General features: G+C 37.1%; 1 protein-coding gene across 1 annotated transcript in view; it reads left to right on the top strand.

Annotated features, from left to right (window-relative positions):
* The window catches only part of LOC150080761 (uncharacterized), a 187,270-nt gene that overhangs the window by 121,929 nt on the left and 42,661 nt on the right, over window positions 1–22,680 (top strand). Inside the window, exons 3-4 of the mRNA XM_090380812.1 lie at window positions 15,497–15,634; window positions 21,713–21,799. Coding sequence (XP_090236938.1) covers window positions 15,497–15,634; window positions 21,713–21,799 — 225 coding nt within the window. The remainder of the gene's footprint in view (window positions 1–15,496; window positions 15,635–21,712; window positions 21,800–22,680) is intronic.

Raw genomic sequence — 22,680 nt, 5'->3', positions numbered from 1 at the left:
TCCTCAGGGCCATCTTTTTCATTACGCACTCTGCTTAGGGCATGCGAAAAAAAAGGGACCTGAAAAAATATAATTCAAACAGATTTCAACGATTTTATTATACAATAAAATTCTACAAAGTAATTTTTAAACACAGATTTCTAAGAAATTCTTTCTTCTGTTTTTTCTTTTCGCAAAATCATTCACAACGTCAAAGTTCGTATTGCGAAAAAGTTAGTGCTCGAATAAGTGTGGAAATCATTTCAAAACAAAATTTATACAAACGGTTTCGATATTTTTAAAAACAAAAAATGAGATTTAACTCAAGGGCATTAAGGTGTTTGATATAGTGTAATGAGGTTTCGGAATGCAGAATACCTTACGCTCGCAAACACCAATACCCCGCCGCCCACTCATTTCTTACTAGCACAATTACTGCATTCGAATTAAAAATCAATATGTAAGAAGATATTGATTTTTAATTTGCGAAATATGTAACTCCCCTCCCTAGATGTGGTTCCAACCACTAGACGAGACAGGATCAGTATAGATGAAAGGGGATGGGCTTTTAAGTACATGTATTTGTCTTTTGTCAGCGAAGAGTAAATTGTTGATAAGAATATTAAAATATTTACGTTTTGCACATTAAGTAAATGTACTGATTAAATATTAGAAATTGAACATGCCTAATGTTTTGATAATTTAATTAATGATTACTAGGGGGTTTCGCCCCCTGATCACACGCTTTTCTACTAGATAAAAGACACACCTGTCGAAACGCACTGATGTTCTTCCTCCCCCCCCTTTTTATTCTCATCCTTAAGCTATCTCCTTCACTCATGCTTTTTTTTTTTCTTTTGTTCTCCGTCAGGAAGCTTAGGCAACCCTTGATGGAGAGCAGCCAGCGTACTGTGGACAGCCTGGCTCAACTCCCGGCGGTGGTGGTGGCAGGCAACTTGGAGTCCCAATAGGGGCCCTGTGGCCAAGAAGCCAGCACAAACAACAGAACCCAACACTAAACTACACATGCAACATACACTTTTCTGTCTTTTACTTGGGTTTTGTATTCACCACAAGGGTACTGATGGCACAGATGTGGGAAACCACAGGTTTGTGCCAAACACTATGCCACAAACATAGTTTGGCAAAAACCAAACACTATGCCACTATGAGCGATATCTAATCAGTAAATGACTTTATGTAATTATTTACCTGTGCATTAGTGACGTGCTGCCCAGCCCACTTGCACCACGTGACCCGCATCTCTCTTCTCCCGTTGGCTACCCTATTCCCCACCATGAGGCATTCTCAAGGTGGAATAAATATCACAATGTAATTATTTACCTGTATTTACATAGGTCACTCAGGGAAAAGCCTTTTACTTCGGGTTCCATAATGCATGAGGAATATTGTTGCATCAGAAAGAGCAGAACTAAAATATTTACAAACTGTACAAATATTTAAAATATTCACAAAATACAAAACTATTCGCAGATATAAAAACTATATCGGGTCCCTTCATCATCTGACATTACAATGGAACATCAAATGATGCCGGGTGTGTGATGTATTAGATAATGAAGCACGTGCACGAGGTTGGTGAAAGCTATGGAGGCAGTTGTCTTTCAATGGAAAACAACAATGTAATTATTTACGTGTGCATTTGTAGTGACGTAATTTCCCCGCCCTCTTCTCCCACTGGCTTCAATAAATATCACTAGGAGGAAAACGTTTTTAATGTATAGAGATTATAACGGTTATGATTCTACATGAAATGTTATGATGGTACCAGCGCTCCGACTACTCAGCTACATTGGACCTAGTGTAATAAATAAAAAAATGTTATAACCACGGATCCTGAAATGCTTCCTTAACAGACTAGAGTCATTTCAAAAATTTTATTCGCAACGGTAGGATAGTAGAACTTGGTTTTAAAAGTAACGTATGCACTGCGAAAACGCTTGGGTTTAACAGCTGTAAAGCCGGCCCTCCACCTGCAAACTTTTAAGTTTATTCCGGTTATCATTACTGTAGGCTGAGATAAAGGCACATTAACGGAAACTGCTCAAAGACACGTGTCTAGGTCAAAAATTCTTACTGGGGAAAATTTGTAGCGGCCTCATACTAGGGTTTATGGCCAAAATCAAATCGGCCTCCATTGGTTTCCCCGGTAAGTCTTATGGCCAGTCCGCCTTTGGTCTGGGTAATTTCTCCGAAGTTTTCTTGGCATTGAGACAGAAATCAGGAACGCTCTGAAATCTTCAGGTATGCGTAGAGTCCATACACTTGCAGTCAGATTTTATTATTAGTTTATTTTATTATTATTAGAAATTAGTTCTCAATGAACAATAATCAAATCTAATGGAAAATGTGTCGATAGTGTCCCCCCCCCCCCCTATTTTGGTATTCAGTTTCGCAGCTCACGCCTCCTAATTGAGACTGCAGGGGTTAAAATCTGCCACGTGAAGGTTGCCTACACATTGCCGAGCGAGCTAGCAAGAAGTGCGAATTCTCGGAAGCCGAGCTGTGTGCGAATCCTGAAAAATTTTGAACAATAAATCGTATTCACCTATTGAAGAATATGTTTTTTAAGCGAATTCGCAATTTACCCCAGGGGCTCACACGGGTAAGTATGGGCTTGGCAAACCCAGGGTCCTGAGCTGGATACCACCATTCTTGTCTTTCTTGGTGATTCTCTCTCTCTCAGGGTAATGTGGGATTTTTTTTTTTTTTTTTTTTTGGCTGGTGCAGCATAAGCCTCCTTGCACCATATGGCTAATAATAATAATAATAAAGAAAATTTATTTTGTATTTATTTTGTTCTCTGCTTTTCGCATGCAACAACCGACTTCTAATTTTAAATGTGGCTTAAAAAAAAAAAAAAAAAACTAGAGCCTATCCAAATTTCTTTAAAATTGGAGAAATAAAATACGCAAACTGATATGAAATAAATTTATGAATCCTGGGCTGGCAGGAAAAAAAACATTCAGAGAAAAACATCCTAAACCCATTAGGGGTTATCTCCGCTCCACATGCAATACACTTTGTTAATAAGGGGAGGCATATTCAAGGGTGGGCAGAGAGGGCCCACCCCTGAATATGCCTCCCCTTATTAACCAAAAATGAAATTGGCACTGACACTAATTCCTAAATCATTAATCCTTGAGCATTCTAGACACCGTTTATAGGCCGAAACAAGAAATTAATATTGTATTATTAATAATAAAATATAGGATATACAGTATTTTACTATTAATTACAACTACTAAAAATAAATATATAAAATAAAACAGATAAAAATAGAAAAAATGCTACATTAATAATAATAAGCTGACGTTTATGGTTACTATTACTAGGAGTCGAGTTGTTGCATGCAGACGGTCAGGGGAAAGACATGTGTAGGCGCGTTACTTAAAAGCAGAAGTGCCTAAAACAGTCACTTAAAATTTCAGTTTAATTTTGCCATCTTTCACAAGAGCAACAGCAAGTGTTGCTCTTGTGAAAGATGGCAAAAGAGTTCAGTGGACAGCATAAATAAAGGAGGGAGAGGAAATTCAGCGCGCATGCGCAAAAGTTTCTCACTGGAGAATTATCAACCGCTCTGTAGCTCGCTCGCGGGCAATGTGAAACCAACGTGAAATGAAACATCGCTCCGACGTTCGCGCGCTTGCTTGCCAATATGTAGGTACTAGAAGACATCAGCTAGCGCTGATTCTGCAGTGGTTGAAAAATAGAAAGGCCATACTCCAATATACGGTGCCCCCTTGTAATTGGTTGTCAGAACGGGGGGAAAGCAGTGATTGACAGGTTTTGATCCCGCCTACTGACTGCGTCCCCTCTTCGTTTCACGTGGATGTCACGTGACACGACGTCACTGGAGCGCTAAATGCGAAATTCGTTGCGTGTTCTTTCTTTTGAATGTTGGTTTTTAGTGCGTACGGAGGTGAGTTGTTACTTCTTCATTTTCTGGTTATTGCCTCGTGGTTTTCAGTTTGTCGTTATCCCGTTCCATCCTGCTGGTAAACTGTTTCTTTGTTTATTGCTGCTGTGAGGTGAGTTTAGTTTGTCTTGTATTTCTGTGTTATTTTCACGTATTATTAACGTAGTATTGTGTCCGTTGCGGTTTTTTTTTTTAAAAAAGAAAAAATTCTATGTTGCCGTTTTGTGCTTATGCAAAGAGCAATTTTATTGTTCGTTGCACGTGTTAATTCAGATGTATTAGTGGCCATACAAAAAAAATGTATATTGGGAATTACGTTTTTAATTAATTGTCTTTCGTTTGTGTTTAATTAAAAATGGTAGGTTACCTTTTTGCGGGACTTCGCCAGTTATTTGTCGAAAATTGGTCGTTTGCTGCGTCTCATTATATATTTTTTCGTTTTGAAGAACGTTTTTCAATTGGGAATTACGTTTTTAATTGTCTTTCGTTTGTATTTAATTAAAAATGGTAGGTTACCTTTTTGCGGCACTATGCCAGTTATTTGTCGAAAATTGGTCGTTTGCTGCGTCTCATTATTTCTTTTTCGTTTTGAAGAACGTTTTTCAATTGGAATTACGTTTTTAATTGTCTTTCGTAACCTACCATTTTTAATTAAAAATGGTAGGTTACCTTTTTGCGGGCTTCGCCAGTTATTTGTCGAAAATTGGTCGTTTGCTGCGTCTCTGTTTTGAAGAACGTTTTTCAATTGGGAATTACGTTTTTAATTGTCTTTCGTTTGTGTTTAATTAAAAATGGTAGGTTACCTTTTTGCGGGACTTCGCCAGTTATTTGTCGAAAATTGGTCGTTTGCTGCGTCTCATTATTTTTTTTTTTCGTTTTGAAGAACGAAATTAGTGTGTTTAATTTGCAATTATTTTGGCTGCTGCTCCGAAAAAATTACTGTTGCCGATAATTTCGTTATTTTTCGGTTCTGCCATACTGTTATGTCGCGTGACATTCGCCACGTGCAGTTGTCGAGAAGAAGAGGGGGAACGCAGTGAGTGGGCGGAGTTACGAACCGTACGTCACTGCTTTCCCCTTCTTCTTCTCGACGTAATTGTCAAAGGGGCACCGTGTTCTGGAGTATTACCAATAGAAATAACAAAAATAAATAAATAATACTGCAATAATAGTGAATAAATAAAATAATAATTATAATACATCATTATATCACTCATACGGTAATATAAAATCATATATCGATACTAGCGAGTATCGCAACCAAATATCTATATACTGAAAATTTATTATGCTGTCCAAGTTTGTACCGTCGTCACCGTAAGAATAATCACCTGATCACTGCGTATTTGACTTCATATTAAGTGGGTTATAAATATACGAAGTTACATCACTGCACAGAATTGAGGAAAGCGAGTTGAATGTAAATTTACTTTATTTTCTGTGCATAGTGGAAAGATAATATATGTTGCAAGGGACAATATGAAAAAAATAATAATAAATAAAAAATATCAGTTGATACTAAAGTGTGATAATTTTTGTTAATCTTAACATTCTGAAAAAAATGAAGACAACACATTTTATAGTTAACTATTTTATTACATTTTGAATGTTTTATGTGTAATTTGTAATCCAACTAATGTATACATTTATTCTTTAAATCTAATAATTTGGTTACTATTATTATTAATAATAGCCTTATGGTGCAATGAAGCCTGAGGCTTATGCTGCACCAGGAAAAAAAAAAAATTCTGAATTACTTTGAGAGAGTGAGAGCAAGAGAAAAGAAAGAGAGAGAGAGAAGTAGAAGGGAATCACCAAGAAAGATGATATCCAGCTCAGGACCCTGGGTGTGCCAAGCCCATACTCACCAGATGTGAGCCCCTGGGATTAATTTGAACAGAAATTATTTTACTTTTAAATTTAGCTCACTTTCAATGTTTGAATATTACATTTATGTGTTGCCTATAATACATCATTTTTCTTTTTACAGTAATTGTTGAGCAAAATATTGATAATAGTATTAATTAGCAAATTTAAAATTATTTCTCTAAAATACTTTTTTTGTTAATTGAAATATTATCACTTGCAATTGCTACAACATTATAACCAATTTTCTCCAAGCCCACAATAATTTTTTTCAAAACTGAATGTAATTTTTCTGCAGTAATTTTTTTACAGATAAAATATAAATGACATCTTTGTAATTTGACAATAAGCTTTGATCACAAATACATAAGCACTTGTAGCTGCTTCAGTACTATCAAAAGAATTTCCCAGTACGCTTCCACCTTTGTAATCAGCATAAGGTTTCAGATGAATTTTATTGATCATTAAGCTAATTTTGCATTCTGAAGAATTTAAAATTGCCAATTTCTGTTTAGCATTCATAAGAAAATGATTCTCTTGCTGGTCATCTGGAATTTTTGGGTTTAGAGAAGAGCAGAGCCTATGAATAGTACTTGGATGAGAGAGAAGTAGGAATGCAGAAGAAATTTTTAGGCATGTGGAGATATCGAAAACACCAAAGATGACAATATTAATGCTTATCTCCAGGGGCTCACATCTGGTGAGTATGGGCTTGGCACACCCAGGATCCTGAGCCGGATATCATCATTCTTTTCTCTTTTGGTGATTCCCTCCTCTCTCTCTCTCAGGGTACTCAAATTTTTTTTTTTTGGCTGGTGCAGCATAAGCCTCAGGCTTCCTTGCACCATATGGCTGATGATAATAATAATATTAATACTTCAGTGGAATATCTTTATGCATTCTTTCACATTCTAACAAATGTAATTATTCGCATATGAATTTAAATGTATATGAATGGATCAGTGAAATGGGAAGGGTGTTTTTTTTTTTTTGGCTGATGTTGTATAAGCTTGCTTTCTTGCATCATATGCCTCTACTAATGCTAAACACTGATGCTTCTTGCTATTAATGTCTCCCACAATTGAATTCAGTAAACCACAAGCACTATTTAAAACAAAAGAAATATTATTAACATCCCTGCTGTGAGCAATTACAAGTCACCTTCACAGGAAGTTTGACTTTGACTTGCCTAAATTATATTACACCTAAATTTCAGCACTCTGTACAAATACCGACAAAATCAAATTTTCACTAATCATAACAATGAATAGGCAATGGAAGGTGCTGACTGAAATAATAAATATAAAAACACAGTACGATTATTTTTTGAAATGAATTGTACAAATATTGAGATTTTTAGATTTCTTAAACAAGCATGCACTTTTCTTCAGTGTATCCAATACATGAAATGAATATTTTATATATAAAAAACTACAAAATCCAAAATTCTGACAAAATTTACTTCTGTATTCTTACAGGAATACACCGATGAGCCAAAACATTATGACCACCTACCTAATATGATGTTGGTCCTCTACATGCAGCCAAAACAGCTCGTACCCGGCAGGGCATGGATGCAACAAGATTTCTAAATGTGCTTGTGGTATCTGGTACCAAACACGTACCATTACAGTTCGGCCTTTGTCAAACTTGCTTAAGTCCGCTGCCTTTCCCATCTGAAGAACAAGAGTAACACTGATTAACAGAGCTCAGTATCAGGTGTTTTTTATACAGTGTCCCTACCCGTGCACGTGCTATAGTTCACCTGCAATTGCTTCAATTTGCACAACAACTCACTGGTCATGAGTTTTGGCTCATTAGTGTATATCTGTTACATTTCCTTATGATAGCTAATTGTATGATTTAGATAAATGTACTATACTATCATTTCATTACTGTTAAATACCACTATTTAAGATAACTATTATTAACATACTACAAACTTATTTTAGCAAACTTACCTTTGAATGTTCAGATGGCACAGTCTTTCCTTGTTATAGCTTTCAACCATTTATATCAGTTAAAACAGTATCCTTCAATGAAAAGCCAAAAATGTGTAATTTCGGACCACCTTTATAATGTCCACAGCATACAGAAGCACAACATTTTTCTAGGCATTAAAATTTCAAAGCACTTTTATGAGATGAAATAGCACAAGACTCGTACAAACTCAACAGCACTAATAACACGAACGAAAGCAAAGTTACTAATGAACAAAAGCCATGAAAGGAGACTTTACCTTTACCCCTCGGCCAACTTAGCACAACGGATTACTTAGCACAACCAATGATGTAGTAAGCAGACTTTATTCTTAAGGTTGGTTGTACTGGCAGCACTTACTGAGTGCCAATAAAAAATGATATAAGGATTTCATTCATATCATGTGATCAAAATCCACATGTCGATTTTAGGGATATATCGTTGTTAATGTAATGATGTATAATGCAGAATATAGGAATACACTAAAATATTAATTTGTTATACTCTTGTAAATTGTACCAAGTAAGTGCAGTACAACAACCTCCTCCCAAATAAGATGATTTCCTGTCAAAGAAGTACAAAGTGGGTTGGTGCTTGACTGATCTTTCATAAATTTAAAGCTCTTTTTTTACCCATACCGTCACTGGTTTGAAGAATAAAAGGGAGGACGGGAAAAAAAAAAATCACACAATCTAGGAGTGAAAAATCATGGTAATTACAGTCTCTTGGAATTGGTATGAGAAAGCATTTTCAAATACCAGTATCAATTTTATTGTTTATAATCAGCCGACATCCCAAGATGAAGACCTCAACTTTCTTGATACCAGTTTGGGTGGAACTGCACTGGAATGAATAAAATGTTGAAACACCGGGGGAAATATCACTGCTGAAAATTTTAGGTCTTAGAGCTTCTGCCTGCAACTGTCTCAATGTTGAAGCTAAACATTTGAGAGGCGATATGACCTTTCTCATTACCGTGGCTTTTTTTAAAAAAAAAAAACTTTATTAATGGAGATTCCAACGATAACAATAATAAGTTATTTTTGCTAATATGCATTAAATTGTGCCAGTTCCTTGGTTCACTTAATTCTCGTGGAATAACTGAGTCCTTTTTAGTAAAAAAAGAAAATACCTGGTGCAACATGCTAATGAATGACTTCGTGTGTGGCGCAAGCAACACAAGTCAATGGACCTATTGTGCCTGGTACCCTCTATCCAGGCAGGTGGTGGTGGTTGTTTAATATGGGGCACGTTTTGCTGGCAAGAACTAGGACCCCTGGTGTGTATGGAACAACATTTCACTGGTGAGATATATACCAACAGTAGCTCTTAGGAGATCGTGTGCACCCTGTCATCGGGCTCGCACTGTGCACGAGTGGTTCGAGGAATACTGTGAAGATATCACCCATTTTGATTGGCCTCCAAATTCACCTGACCTCAATCCAGTTGAACACCTGTGGTATGTTTTGGAACAGAAAGTGAACCATATGGACATGCAACTATCTATTCCAATAATGTGGAAAGCTTTGCAGGCAGCATGGCTGCAGACCCTTATTGTCGTCTTCAGACATCTAGTGGAATCAGTGCCTAGAGGAATAGTGGCTGTTGTCCATGCAAACAGTTGCCCAACACAGTATTAGTTAGGTGGTCATATTTCAATGATCACTCAGTGTATATGCTCCGAAGTGTACAATTGGTTGTGTTAGTGCTCTGTTCCTCGAACAGAGGGAATGTTTTTAACCGACAGCAGCCAAGGTCACTTAATCAGTAATAAAGAAACCATCCAAGAAATTATTTACCCAACTGTTAGTGTTCTGTAAATCAACTGCGACAACAAAAGAACAGTACACTGCAATACAGTATTTGTTTATACAGAAGGCTCCGAATGGATCGGAATGCATGGGAACGCAGTTTTGGCTCATCACACATATCAGTAATTTCAGGTTCAAAACTGATTATTAAAAATAAATTTTATTAACGAGCACTGTTTTTTAAATTTTCCATTTCGACCCCTGTCTGTATGTACAGTACAATTGAAAATGATTGGTTGCTTAGTGCCTGGTGTGACATGTTACTGCACTTGGAAAACCCTAGGGGCTCACATCTGGTGAGTATGGGCTTGGCACATCCAGGTTCCTGAGCTGGATATCTTCTCTTCCTTGGTGATTCCCTTCTACTTCTCTCTATCTCAGGGTAACTCAGAAATTTTTTTTTAGCTGGTGCAGCATAAGCTTCAGGCTTCCTTGCACTATATGGCTAGTAATAATAATAACTTACTATTACTGTAAATATGATATCTGTGTTTTGTTTTTGAATGAGAAAGATGGTGGCAATAAAAGTTGAGAAACTCTCAACTCCAATTTCCATAAAACATGTCCCTGGTATAAAGTACTTTTAAAACCAAGTTCTACCCTCCTATTGTGGAGAAAATTTTTGAATGGCTCTAGTTTGTTAATGGAACATTTCAAAACATATTTTGTTATAGAACACACACACCCTACAGTTTACTGCACTTATTGCAGGAACATCTTGTGTATAATCTTTGCATTGATATATGCAAAAATTTATAGCAGGAAATATTCCTCTAAACCAGGGGTTCTCACACTTGTGGGCACAGATTCCTTTTGGAACTTACTGAATTGTCATCGACCCTCAGTCAAGTAGCCAGTAATTAAGAATCACATAATATATATAAGTTAGTAGCTTGAGAGGAGCAGAATAGGAAATGAGCTATCAAGCAGGAATTGGAGCTACAGAAAACAGAAAAAGATATAGGAAAAATGAAAGAAGTACTTAATGCTGAAAGCTTGATTTCAACGTCAAGGGACATGTTTTATGGAAATCGGAGTTGAGAGTTTATCAACTTTTATCACTACCATCTTTCTCATTCAAAAACAAAACACAGGTACCATGGCAACTCGTGAAGGCATTCATAATATGAGATATACTTAAATGACCACAATTTTGTAACTACTTAGTAGTTGGCTATATATACACATGATGCTTTACGTCAAGGGTAAACCATCAAAATCACAGGAAAGGCAGCAAGAAGTAGGGCCCCTGTTTCTGACATGAAATATATGTAAGCATGTGGTAGTATCGGCAAGGCAATTTGAATTTAGCGACAATGCAAATTTGAATTTAGCAGTAACAGGTGTTAGATCTAATTGGTAGAGATAAGCATGAGTGAGATGTAGGTATTTTTCATGGCTAATATAAATATACTAATTATATATGTAAATAAATGTATATATGTAAATATACATAGGGCATGTCAGTGCTTTTTTCAAGAGTAATGACATGCCCTATGTATATTGGACCTTGTTAAACCAAAAAGAGTCTGCAAAGTGTTTATTTTAAATTTTGGCATAGAATACTTAGTAAGAATGTATTGACTTAGTATATACATGAATTAACATGGTCACAAAAATCTGGTTTTGATTTACATTGCACTCTCCTGGAAAATAGCCTTGATGTAAATCAAGGACAATATCAGGAAGTAAATTAATTAAATCAATAAAAAGTGTGTGTGTGTGCATGCACTTTCTGATTAAAACAGACTTGGAAACTCTCAGACTGAAGAATGTCCTTTGATCACATTGAGAAGGAAAATACTTATACACTAAATATTGATATTGCTTCAATGAGTTAAGACAAGTATCAATCAGTTATGCCCAAGGAAAGCCAATCTCTTTTAAGATTGGCTTGTCGAGGTTCAGTGCTTGAAAAATGCAAAGCATTCTTCAAGCACTGAAAGACAGAGGTCACCGATCTGATGTTTTCACTATGATAGAAGCATTAAAACTGATGCAGACAAGACAGCCTATACTTGTTCTGTCATAGATGCAAAATACAAGGGATAGAGGGAGTTGAAAGTTATGTCCAAGGTGATCTACAGCTTGTCATTTGCTAAGCTAGAATAGCATAGCAATTGCCCATTGCAACCATAAGTTCACCTTAAGTTGCAAATCATCATACATTAAACCTCTTTCGACCCCCTGCACAATGCGATGATCACTGGGGGCCCATATAAACTACTTTGAGAACCCCTGATCTAAACATCATTTCACACAATTTTTTGAAAATGTCTTTCACGATCAATAATAATATCGAATAATAAGGACAGTAGAAACACAAGGACATTTCCTAGTCGTAACATACATACATATGCCACTCGAAAGTAGTAACAAATTAACTAATGGACGCAGTGCATTACATTTTGGGCTCATTAACAAATAGTAATAATGATTTAGGACAAAAAAAAAAACAGGAGAAAAAAAAACAACTTTCATGCCGACCCAAGAACATTTAATTTCTGCACATCTGCCACATTTCCCATTCATTTCTCCAACCAAATATAACATCTAGTGATTCAGCTACAATATATGATTACAGATATCCTGATGTGATACAAATGAAAATAAATAAATAATAATTACCGGATTTTTGTTGGTTCAATTTTAATGAAATTCAGAATGTAGTCTTCTCTATCAGAGATGCGTTACTTATTCGAAGAAGTGCAATACCATAGCAACTCGTTCTGACGGCATTCACAATATGAGATATACTTAAATGATGCCAATTTTGTAACTACTTAGTAGTTGGCTATGTATAAACATGATGCTATAGCACAAATCCAGTGCCAGATTAAGACATGGGCTAGCAGGACCCTTGCCTGGGGTGCCATTCTTTAAGGGGTGCCAAATTTTACAAATCATGAAAAATATATTTACACTGGTGTTCACAGAAAGTGCATCACCCCTTAAAATTGTAATTGTTGTTCGAATGACATAAGTATATGGCAATATTTCTTACAGATTGCATCAGATAGGATTGACATGTGTAGGTGATGACGTAATATTGCATCAGCTATTACTTTCAGCTATATAAGTACGCTCTGCAAGAGTTGCAGTGATTCCTTGCTTGTGTCAGGTTGGCGAGTTATGTGCAGTTGACACCACGAAGAAAGAGTGCTATTGTTGCTTTACATGAGGAAGGATGTTCTTCCCGTCATATTGCTTGTAGAATGTCTTGTAATCAGTCGACAGTGAGTAGATTTCTTTCCAAACTCAAGAATACTGATTCTGCTAATAGGAAAAAAGGAACCGGATGCAAACGAGTCTCTATGCCAAAACAGGACTGTGTTTTGAAGTGCTTATGCCTTAAAAACCATAAAGCTTTTTCGTCTAAACTGAAAAGAGAATGAGAAGAACATATGGGAGTGGTAGCAAGTGCAGTAACAGTCAGAAGATCCCTCTTCAAAAATGTAGCCCGTCGTCCTAAGAAGAAGCCTCTCATCACACAAAAAATGAAAAAGTCTCGATTAATTTGGTGTAAGGAGCAGTGAAAGTCAGTTATTTTCTCGGATGAGAAGAAATTCAACCTGCATGGTTCTGATGGGAGACAAAATTCCCTGTAGACGTGGTGAAGAATACTATCCAGACTGTATGGTGTCTACAGTGAAATTTCCTATCAGCCAAATGATATGGGGGTGCATTTCTTATCATGGAATATGTCACCTGCAGTTTATAAAAGGTTCTGTAAATGCCAATGGATACCTGGCTATATTGGAAGGCAAATTGCTATCAGCCATTAGAGACCATTTCAACCTGCCAAGTAACTGCATCTTCCAGGATGACTCTGCTCCTTGTCATCGGCTGAAAAGTGTAAGTAGGCACTTCTGTAGTTACTTTAGCTTCATTTTTGCATTAGAGGTTTGACAGTAACGTGTTTACATTTATTACAAGTGAAAAAATGGTTGGAAAAATGGTCCATTACAACTCTTAGCTGGCCAGGAAACTGCCAGGACATGAATCCTATAGAGAACCGTTGGCATCACGTGGAATCTGCAGTTATTATTATTATTAGCCATATGGTGCAAGGAAGCCTGAGGCTTATGCTGCACCAGCCAAAAAAAAAAAAAAAAAATTCGAGAGAGAGAGAGAAAGAAGTCGAAAGGAATTACCAAAAAAGAGAAGAATGATGATATCCAGCTCAGGACCCTGGGTGTGCCAAGCCCATACTCACCAGATGTGAGCCCCTGGGGTATTGCCAGAAAGAAATCAAAAACTCTTCATGAACTTCAGGAAGCCATAATTTGTGTTTGGAACCATGAACTATCAGTTGATTATCTTCAGAAATTGATCTTGTCAATGCCTCGACAGTGTGCCGCTGTCATCAGGGCCTATCAGTTGATTGCCTTCAGAAATTGATCTTGTCAATGCCTCGACAGTGTGCCGCTGTCATCAGGGCCAGAGGCAATTCAACTAAACATCAGTTTGCACCTGGTGAACTTTTATTTTGTTTTCCATTTAAAATGATAAACTGAAACAAATTGAGGGCTTCTGATAACATTTCAGCCATAATTGTCGTGTTTACCAAAACTGTTGTATAAAAGTTGCAAATGCTCATTTTGGAATATTTTGAGAGCACCTGTCAAATATTACTTAGCTTTGCCTTAACTATTAATAAATATCTATTGTTTATATTTCTATTTATGATGCTTGTCATTAATGTAACATATCATTGCAAAAAAGGGTTAGAAATGTAAAATTCCTAGGTGATGCACTTTCTTTGAACACCAGTGTATATTCTTAGTGAAGGGAGTGCCGAAAAAAATCTTTCTGTCTGGGGCACAAAAGTACATTGGTCCCACACTGCACAAACCTATACGTTAATTTTCCATTGATATAATATAAATGCAATGTTTGTTATAAAAGATATAAATGTTATAAATGGCATATACACTGCAAGAATATACCCACCTCCTCAACAATGCTTGCATACACACCACTCCTTGGACCCTCTCCAATCACTATCTGGCAGAGTAGATGCAGCAAGATTGTACACTAGTGAAACAGATGCCTCCTAGAGATTTACCATTAAGTTCAGTACAGTCTAGTGGCCAGACTGCGAATGCTGCTTTAGTAATGTACCCTGGAAATGTAAGGAAGATTGTATCTCTTTATGATGCTCATCATATCCTGAAATGTCATCAATCATACTGCATAATGGAAGAGATAGGGGGAGTTCTAGCCACTAAACATGGGTTTCACTACTTCAACCTCCAATAAGCAAAGTTGTGCCATTGCACCAGTTGATGAGTCACCTACCACCTAGTGTTGACTGCTAATACAGAGGGGTGGTATTCCTATGTGTGGTGTGGATGCTGCATATCAACCTCTGTTTACATTGGTTTACCCCTGAGTGGTCACTTTTATTGCCTGTTAGTACCAATAATTTCTTAGCAAATTATCAAAAAAAAAAAAATCTTTTAACATGTTATGATCTTGTCCCCCCCCAACAAATCAGATATCTCAGGGCCAAGACCCCATTCGCTGTGACTCTTCTCCCCACGTATTTAGTATATCAAGACTGATTTTGATTTGATTGGCCAAGTTGTAAATAGAACTGTCTAAACAGAAAAGAATTTAAAATGCTCATTCATTTTTAACAGTGAAATGGAGGATCTTCTGATGGCTGCTACTTGTAGCAGTTTGGAATGATGTATTTTATAATGATGAGTCAGGTAATTAATGTTAAAAATTTTCATATTTAAACTGGACCACAGAAATTGTACTGGTTGTCTGTATATTTGAGACCTCTATCTAAAGTTATAAAGCATTTTGATATTTTCAGATATTTGATTTTGATGCAGATTTAAAATTTTAGCATCATGTTTGTATTAAACTTATGATTATATACGAACTTAAACAACTTGAATTGTTTCAGGTGAAGAGAGCTATGTATGAATGTATGGTAGATAAAAAAAATCGTGGACTTCAGTCAATTGATATGATGTGTGAGACACTTACAAGTATTTCTGATTGGACAGCAAAATATAATTATCCACCTCCTCAACTAACAAGTGTAAGTATAACAGTTATGTATAAAATTAAAATGCACATATAATTAGAACTGGGCTCTAACTAGTTGTGGGCTCCACAATAGTTATCTGGTCACTTTTCCAAATATCCAGCATGTTTACAACACAAAAATAGTGTGAGTTCGGCTATCATATAAAAGCTAAAAAAGTATCAAATTTTATGCTATGATTTTATTAAGTGCATCTTTTGACTTATAGCAGCTGAGCAGTGATCACTTAACTCATTGAAATTTGAAAAGTGAATGCCAGAGAGAGGTTTTACTCTTCAAATTAAATCATCACTACTATGTATAAAAATCTGTTGGCAGCATCAAACCTTTCCTGCTTTATTACAATTTTATATTAAAAGTAGAAATTAAAATGCAGTATTGGAACAGATGTTTTTCTGTTTCAAAATATAAAGTTTTTTACACATATATCAAATCTTTCTACCAAATGTCTTGCCTCTTATGAGTACACAGTTGTCATAAACAAAAACCACAAGAAAATCCATTTAGTTCAATCTTTAAATAAAAACTCTGATTAATGCTATTAACATTACATACCTTAATACTTGAATATACCCTGTGACTGCTTGTTCTCCTTACAGAGAACTGGGCAGTCAGTGTCAGATAGCTATCCTACACTGTGCTGCTAATATAGCTGTCATTTGATTTGTGTTCTGAAGGATTATAAAAGGTTTGGGTTAAGAGGTTGTAGGATAATTTTTGTTACATATTTTAAATTTAAGTTTAGAAATTGTGCAGTTATTTTCTGTACTATTTTGCAAATTTAATTCTTACCTTTAAAGCTAATTCTGCCAAGTTACATTCTTTTCAGTATCCTGTAAGCTAGATACTGAAAACTTATCTAGATGACAAGTAGATAACATCTTGGTAATTGCTTAATTGCAGTAACATTTGGAAAGTTCACTCGGTAATATTTCATAGTTGTAATTATTACGTTAATAATTGTTGCTACAATATCGCTTCAAATATTTTGCAATTATCATGACTCAAATGGGAATGGTTGTAGGTAATTCACATACGAGTCATGAGTTCATCACTTGAATTGCCTGTGGCATGTGTTCCTATGTCAAGCTAGTAGATAATATTAGCTGAAGATTCTTTTCTTTGTTCTTGATGTAAGAAGTGTATCAATCTCAAATTAAATTTGAGGAATTTTCTGTGAAGAATTCAAAGAAAATGTAGACTTTTTTAGCTCCTGCAAATGGATAAGTTTTTTTTGGAAATTTTTACTGCATTCTTTAACATATTAATTGTGTTTTTCAAAAAGATTAAATAGGCTTAATAGCATTCGTTAGCTTATTTTTTAAATTTAGCAAGTGATTTTGTTAGTTATGACTCTCTACTCATACCACTATTGTATCGATGTTTTGCAAATATTGTAGCACAGAACCAGTAGTGCAGAAGAATAGTAGGGTTTTAATTGTGATAAATAAGTAGTTTGAAGGTTAAAACACTTGTTGGGCATATATCTTTTGTTTTTAGCCAAGGATATAAATATAACTAATTTAACATTGTGATCATTACAGTATAGCATAACTTAATAGCATATATCTCGAACTTGATAGCGTAAGGTATAACGTAAAACTGATAGCATAATATGAATCACTGCATTAGCTTAGTGTAGTATTGTCAATTAATCAATTTAATTTATTAATCTTATTAATTTTCATTGTTAATTAATTAAATTTTAATTAATTAATTATGTATTTAAACGGAAATCATGCCACAGACTAGAGCAGCAAAGCAATGGGAACAAAGTAGCGGGAGTGCTGTGGCTTGGGGAGAACCAAGGAGGGGGGGGTGCTTCTCCAACACATCATAGCCTAAAAAATGTGCAACTTGTGAAATGTTTGCATATCTTTCTGGAACAAGACATGATTTAGCCAAGGAGAATGCCTTTGTGTGTGCTAGGTTCAGAGGGTATAAATAAATTAGGTGCCAACTCAGCATTCTGATGGTAAATGCCCTTGAAGTAATTAAAATGGGGGCCCCATCAAGCTCTCAGCTGCCCAACTCAATGCCAGAGCTCACCCCTGTTGTTGGTATTGGGCTTACTTATTTTATTTACAGGCAACATAAAGGGTGATTCACTACCAGTGCGACAAACTTGCAGGAGGTGTAGGGGGCACAAAGACGAATCGGAATCACATAGCATTGCAGGGTCCGAAATGCCTTCGTCATGCGGTAGAGGACGTTGAACGGAGGTCGTGTGAACAGCGATCCTGCTGGAAGTCAGCATTTGCGAACCAGTTCCCGAGCCAGTAGGATAGACGAGGATTCAAACGTTGAACTGGCCGACATGCACCTCGCGTATGGAGCTGCGGACTGTAACGGGCGTGCCGCTCTGCACTTGTACCAGGAACGTTTCCCGCACAGGCATGCTCCTCATCATACGATTTTCGCACATGTGCACAGAAGGTTACGTGAGACTGGTTGTTTCACGAGAGGTACCATGAATCGAGAGCGAACGACGAGGACGCCAGACAATGAGGAGAATGTCCTACGTCTTGCAGAAGGCAATCAGAGTACGTGTACTCGAGCGATAGGCCAACGATTGGGTATTTCCCAATCCACTGTATGGAAGATACTGTCAATAAACCAAATGAGTTCATACCATCTGCAACGCATCCAATCATTGGAGCCTGCGGATTATCCACACCGGAGGCTTTTGCTACTTGGTTTCTTCAACAGAAATGGTTCGCAAATGCTGACTTCCAGAGGGATCGCTGTTCACGTGACCTCCCGCTCAACGTCCTCTACCGCATGACTAAGGCATTTCGGACCCTGCAATGCTGTGTGATTCCAATTCGTCTTTGTGCCCCCTACACCTCCTGCAAGTTTGTCGCACTGGTAGTGAATCACCCTGTATAGCTATAGATGTTAAATTATATGCTCCTGTACAGGTCAATATATTTTAGATACATCAAAAGTTCTGTTTGCTTCATTTCCTATGAAGTGAGATAAATTGTGAGAGATGTTCAATGTGGAGAGAGATTGAAAAGTGTTAGAGGGGATGGTTGAATGTAAGGGACAATCAACCAGAAAATGATGGACCATAAGTTGAGTCAGACTGGATGAACACTGAGGTGGGTTTTCTCCCAATAGTAAGAAGAGATGTGTATGTTCAGTGTGTCCAATTCTAAATCTTGCCAATACCACTTCATCTCGTCTGTTTTGTCGGAAGCCAGAGAGCCACAGCTTTGGTTCTTGCTTTATATGGTAAAGTTTATTGTTGGTGTTACTTTTCCAGATCTGTAACCAGTTGTAAAGGGGTAAAGGGAAGGGTTAGTGCTTTCGTAAAGGCGACTACAATGGACTGAGGCAGTATTTAAATTCTATACAGTGGGACCAACTGATGATGTTACCAACAGCAAATTCAAAATGGGAAGCATTCAAAGAACTTATCTTGGAAGCTACTAGGCTTTACATACCAACGAAGAAATATTGTTCAAGGTTTAGGCCTAAATGGATGTTAGATGAACTAATGAGACATATGGCAGAGAAGAAAAAGGCATGGGATACAAACAAATTAACATGTGACACAGAAGCCTATGATAGATACAAGTTGATCTGTAACCAAGTTACAAAGGAGGTTAGGCAGGCGAAGGCAGATTACGAGAAATCTTTGGCAAGGGATGCAAAGAAAAACAGCAAAGAGTTCTTTACTTATGTAAACTCTAGAAGGAAGGGGATGAATCAGATTGGTCCACTTGATATCGATGGGCCAACTGTTGATGATCCTGCTCAAGTAGCTAACAAAATAAATGAATATTTTGCATCGGCATTCGCACATGAGGAGTTATTCAGCGAGGGGAATGCCAGAGGTGTATTCAACTCTGGCAGTAAGCTAGAGAATCTTGTAATAACTGAGAGTAAAGTGGAGGAGAAATTGTTGAAGATAAACACAAGAAAGGCACCTGGGGTGGATGGGATCTATCCAGTTATATTAAAGGAGGCAGCAAAGGAAGTAAGCAAACCCTTAGCCATAATTATGAGAGCTTCCTTGGACTCAGGGGAGGTACCCATGGACTGGAGATGTGCAAATGTGACCCCAATTCACAAAGGAGGATCAAAGGCTGACACAAGTAATTATAGACCTGTGAGTTTAACTTTTGTTCCCAGAAAATTAATGGAGGCACTGGTTAAAGAAGCACTGCAGGATCATCTAGACAAGACTTCAGTTATAGCTCGGACACAGCATGGTTTTGTTAAGTCTTGCCTGACCAATTTGATTGGATACTATGATGCAGTCACAAAAGAACTGGATGCAGGGAATAACTTTGATATTATATACTTGGATCTTAGAAAGGCTTTTGATACTGTTGCACATGGAAGACTGCTGCACAAATTGGAGCAGTGTGCTTGGAGGCAAATTGCTGGAGGCAAATTTGCTTGGAGGCAAATTGCTGCTATGGTATTGGGGTATATGGATAAAGGGGTGGTTGAGGGGGAGAAGACAGAGAGTAGTAATCAATGGACACTGCTCATCATGGACTAATGTTATTAGTAGAGTCCCTCAGGGTTCAGTATTGGGTCCATTATTGTTTTCTGTATTTATAAATGATATTCATGATGGTATATCAAGCTTAATGTCCAAGTTTGCAGACGATACGAAGGTTGGCAGGGTTGTCAAGGACACTACTGACACTATGCTGCTGCAACAGGATCTGGAAAGGTTGAGCAGATGGGCTGAGAGGTGGCAAATTAAGTTTAACATTGACAAATGTAAAGTACTACATATGGGAAACAGCAACCCCAGAGCAACGTATCAACTCTGTGGTACTACACTGACAGTGGTAGAGAATGAAAGGGACCTGGAGGTGGTTGTGCAGGCAGTTATGAAGGTCTCTGAACAGTGCAGACGGGCTGCAAGAGTAGCTCATGGTGTATTGTCAATGATATGTAGGAATTTTTCTAGCAGGGATAAGGAGGTGATTATTCCCTTGTATAAAGCAATGGTCAGGCCACACCTAGAGTACTCTATACAGGTCTGGAGGCCTCATTTCAAGAAGGATGTAGAGCTGCTGGAACGAGTACAGAGAAGGGCAACAAGATTAGTGAATGGAACAAAGGGGTGCTCTTACGAAGAAAGGCTTAAGTTTTGCAAATTACAGTGTCTGGACACTAGGCACCAGCGAGGTGATCTGATAGAGGTGTATAAAGCCTTGAATGGTTTGAGCATGCTCTATGCTGATGGAATTCTTCCTCTTGCTCAGAATAATCACCTGAGAGGGCATAAATTCAAATTGAGGAAAGACAGATGTAGGATAGACGTGCGGAAATTTGCCTTTAGCCAGTGGGTGATTGGTTGGTGGAACAGACTTCCATCCCTTGTCGTGGAAGTTGATAGCCTAAATAAGTTTAAGGCTCAGCTGGACAGGTATTTTGAACGAACAGAGGGGTGAAGTGGAAGTGGTTATTTTTTATTTATTTATTTTTTTTTTTTTTACTTTTTATTTTTGGCTGATGCTGCATAAGCTTGCTTTCTTGCATCAAATACCTCTACTAATGCTAATGATTAAGATGCACCCTTGAGTACTGCATATAAGTGTAAAGAAGAGTAACAAGACTAGTCATCAGGGAAACAAATAGGTACTCCTACCAAGAATATAACTTTGGGAAAATATGTTTTCAGCAAAGAAAATTATCCCAAATCTATCCTGCAACCTTCCTCCTTCAATTTAAATTTGTGTTCCTTATATGTACCATCCAACTAAACTTTTTCTTGGATAGCATACACAAGGGAAGAAAATTTAAACTGAAAAAAGGATGGCTGCAGGATAGATGTACAAAAAATGCCTTCATCCGGAGTAAGTGATTGTGAGAACAGACACACATTTGGTGTTATGGAAGTGAATAGTTCGAATAAAGTTAAGGGAGGATTAGACAATTATTAGAGGGGGTGGACAGACCATGTGGGTTTTATTGGTGGTTTTTTTTTTTTTTGTTGCTTCAAAATTCTTCATTATTCATATTATGTAATTGTATCTGATGTGCGAAATGCTGCAAATATTATGATATAATTCAAACAAATTAAAATTTTTTTTGTTTTAGGTAATAAGGCTTGAAGCTCTTGGGAAAATAGCTTGTGTTTTAGGAGAAGTTCAACGGCCACTAACTATGTGGCAAGCAGCATTTGGTGTAAGTAGACATTCTTATTTAGGATTTACAAATTTATACAGTGTAAATAGTATACGGATCCTTTAAGCATAGAAAATACAAGTAATGGATATACAAGGTATGACAAAGATATGGCAATTGAAATAATAGGTTTTTTTTTATTTTTTTTATTATTCTGTATTACATCTTGTATATAAAAGCTGACAAGGGTTTTTTTCTTGCCCAGCTTTTATAGCATTAGTTGAGGTATATGATGCAAGAAACCAAGCTTATAGAGCATCAGCTAAAAAAAAAAAAAAAAAAACCCTTCCCTTTTCACTCATCCAGTCACTCCAAATGTTTGTCTAGTTCAGCCTTAGATTTATTTAAGCTATCAACTTCCACAACAGATGGAAGTCTGTTCCAGCAATCAACTAACCGCTGGCTAAAGGCAAACTTCTGCACATCTATTCTACAACTGGCTTTCCTCAATTTCAATCTATGCCCCCTCAGGTTCTTAATTTGTGCAAATGGAAGTATCCCATCAGCATTGAGCCTGCTCAAACCATTCAAAGCCTTGTACAACTCAATCAGATCACCTCATAAGTGCCTAGTCTCCAGATGCTGCAACTTACAGATTTAAGCCTCTCTTGGTAAAAGAACCCCTTTGTTCCTCTCACCAATCTTGTTGCCATTCTCTGTACTCGTTCTAGCAACTCTACATCCTTCCTAAAATGAGGCCTCCAGACCTGTACGGTACTCGAGGTGTGGCCTGACCGGTCTTATACAGAGGTATAATTGCCTCCTTGTCTCTGCTAGAAAAATTCCTATCATTGACAAAACTCCATGACTTGCTCTGGCTGCCGGTCTGCACTGCTCAGAGAACTTCATTCTCCATCTCCCTGAGTGTAGTACCACACAGT

The sequence above is a fragment of the Mastigoproctus giganteus genome, chromosome 9, assembly GCF_048544385.1.
Source record: "Mastigoproctus giganteus isolate SK-2022 chromosome 9, ASM4854438v1, whole genome shotgun sequence".
NCBI lineage: Eukaryota > Metazoa > Arthropoda > Arachnida > Uropygi > Thelyphonidae > Mastigoproctus > Mastigoproctus giganteus.
Note: the sequence above shows the minus strand (reverse complement) of the source record. Positions and strands in the feature narration are given on the sequence as shown.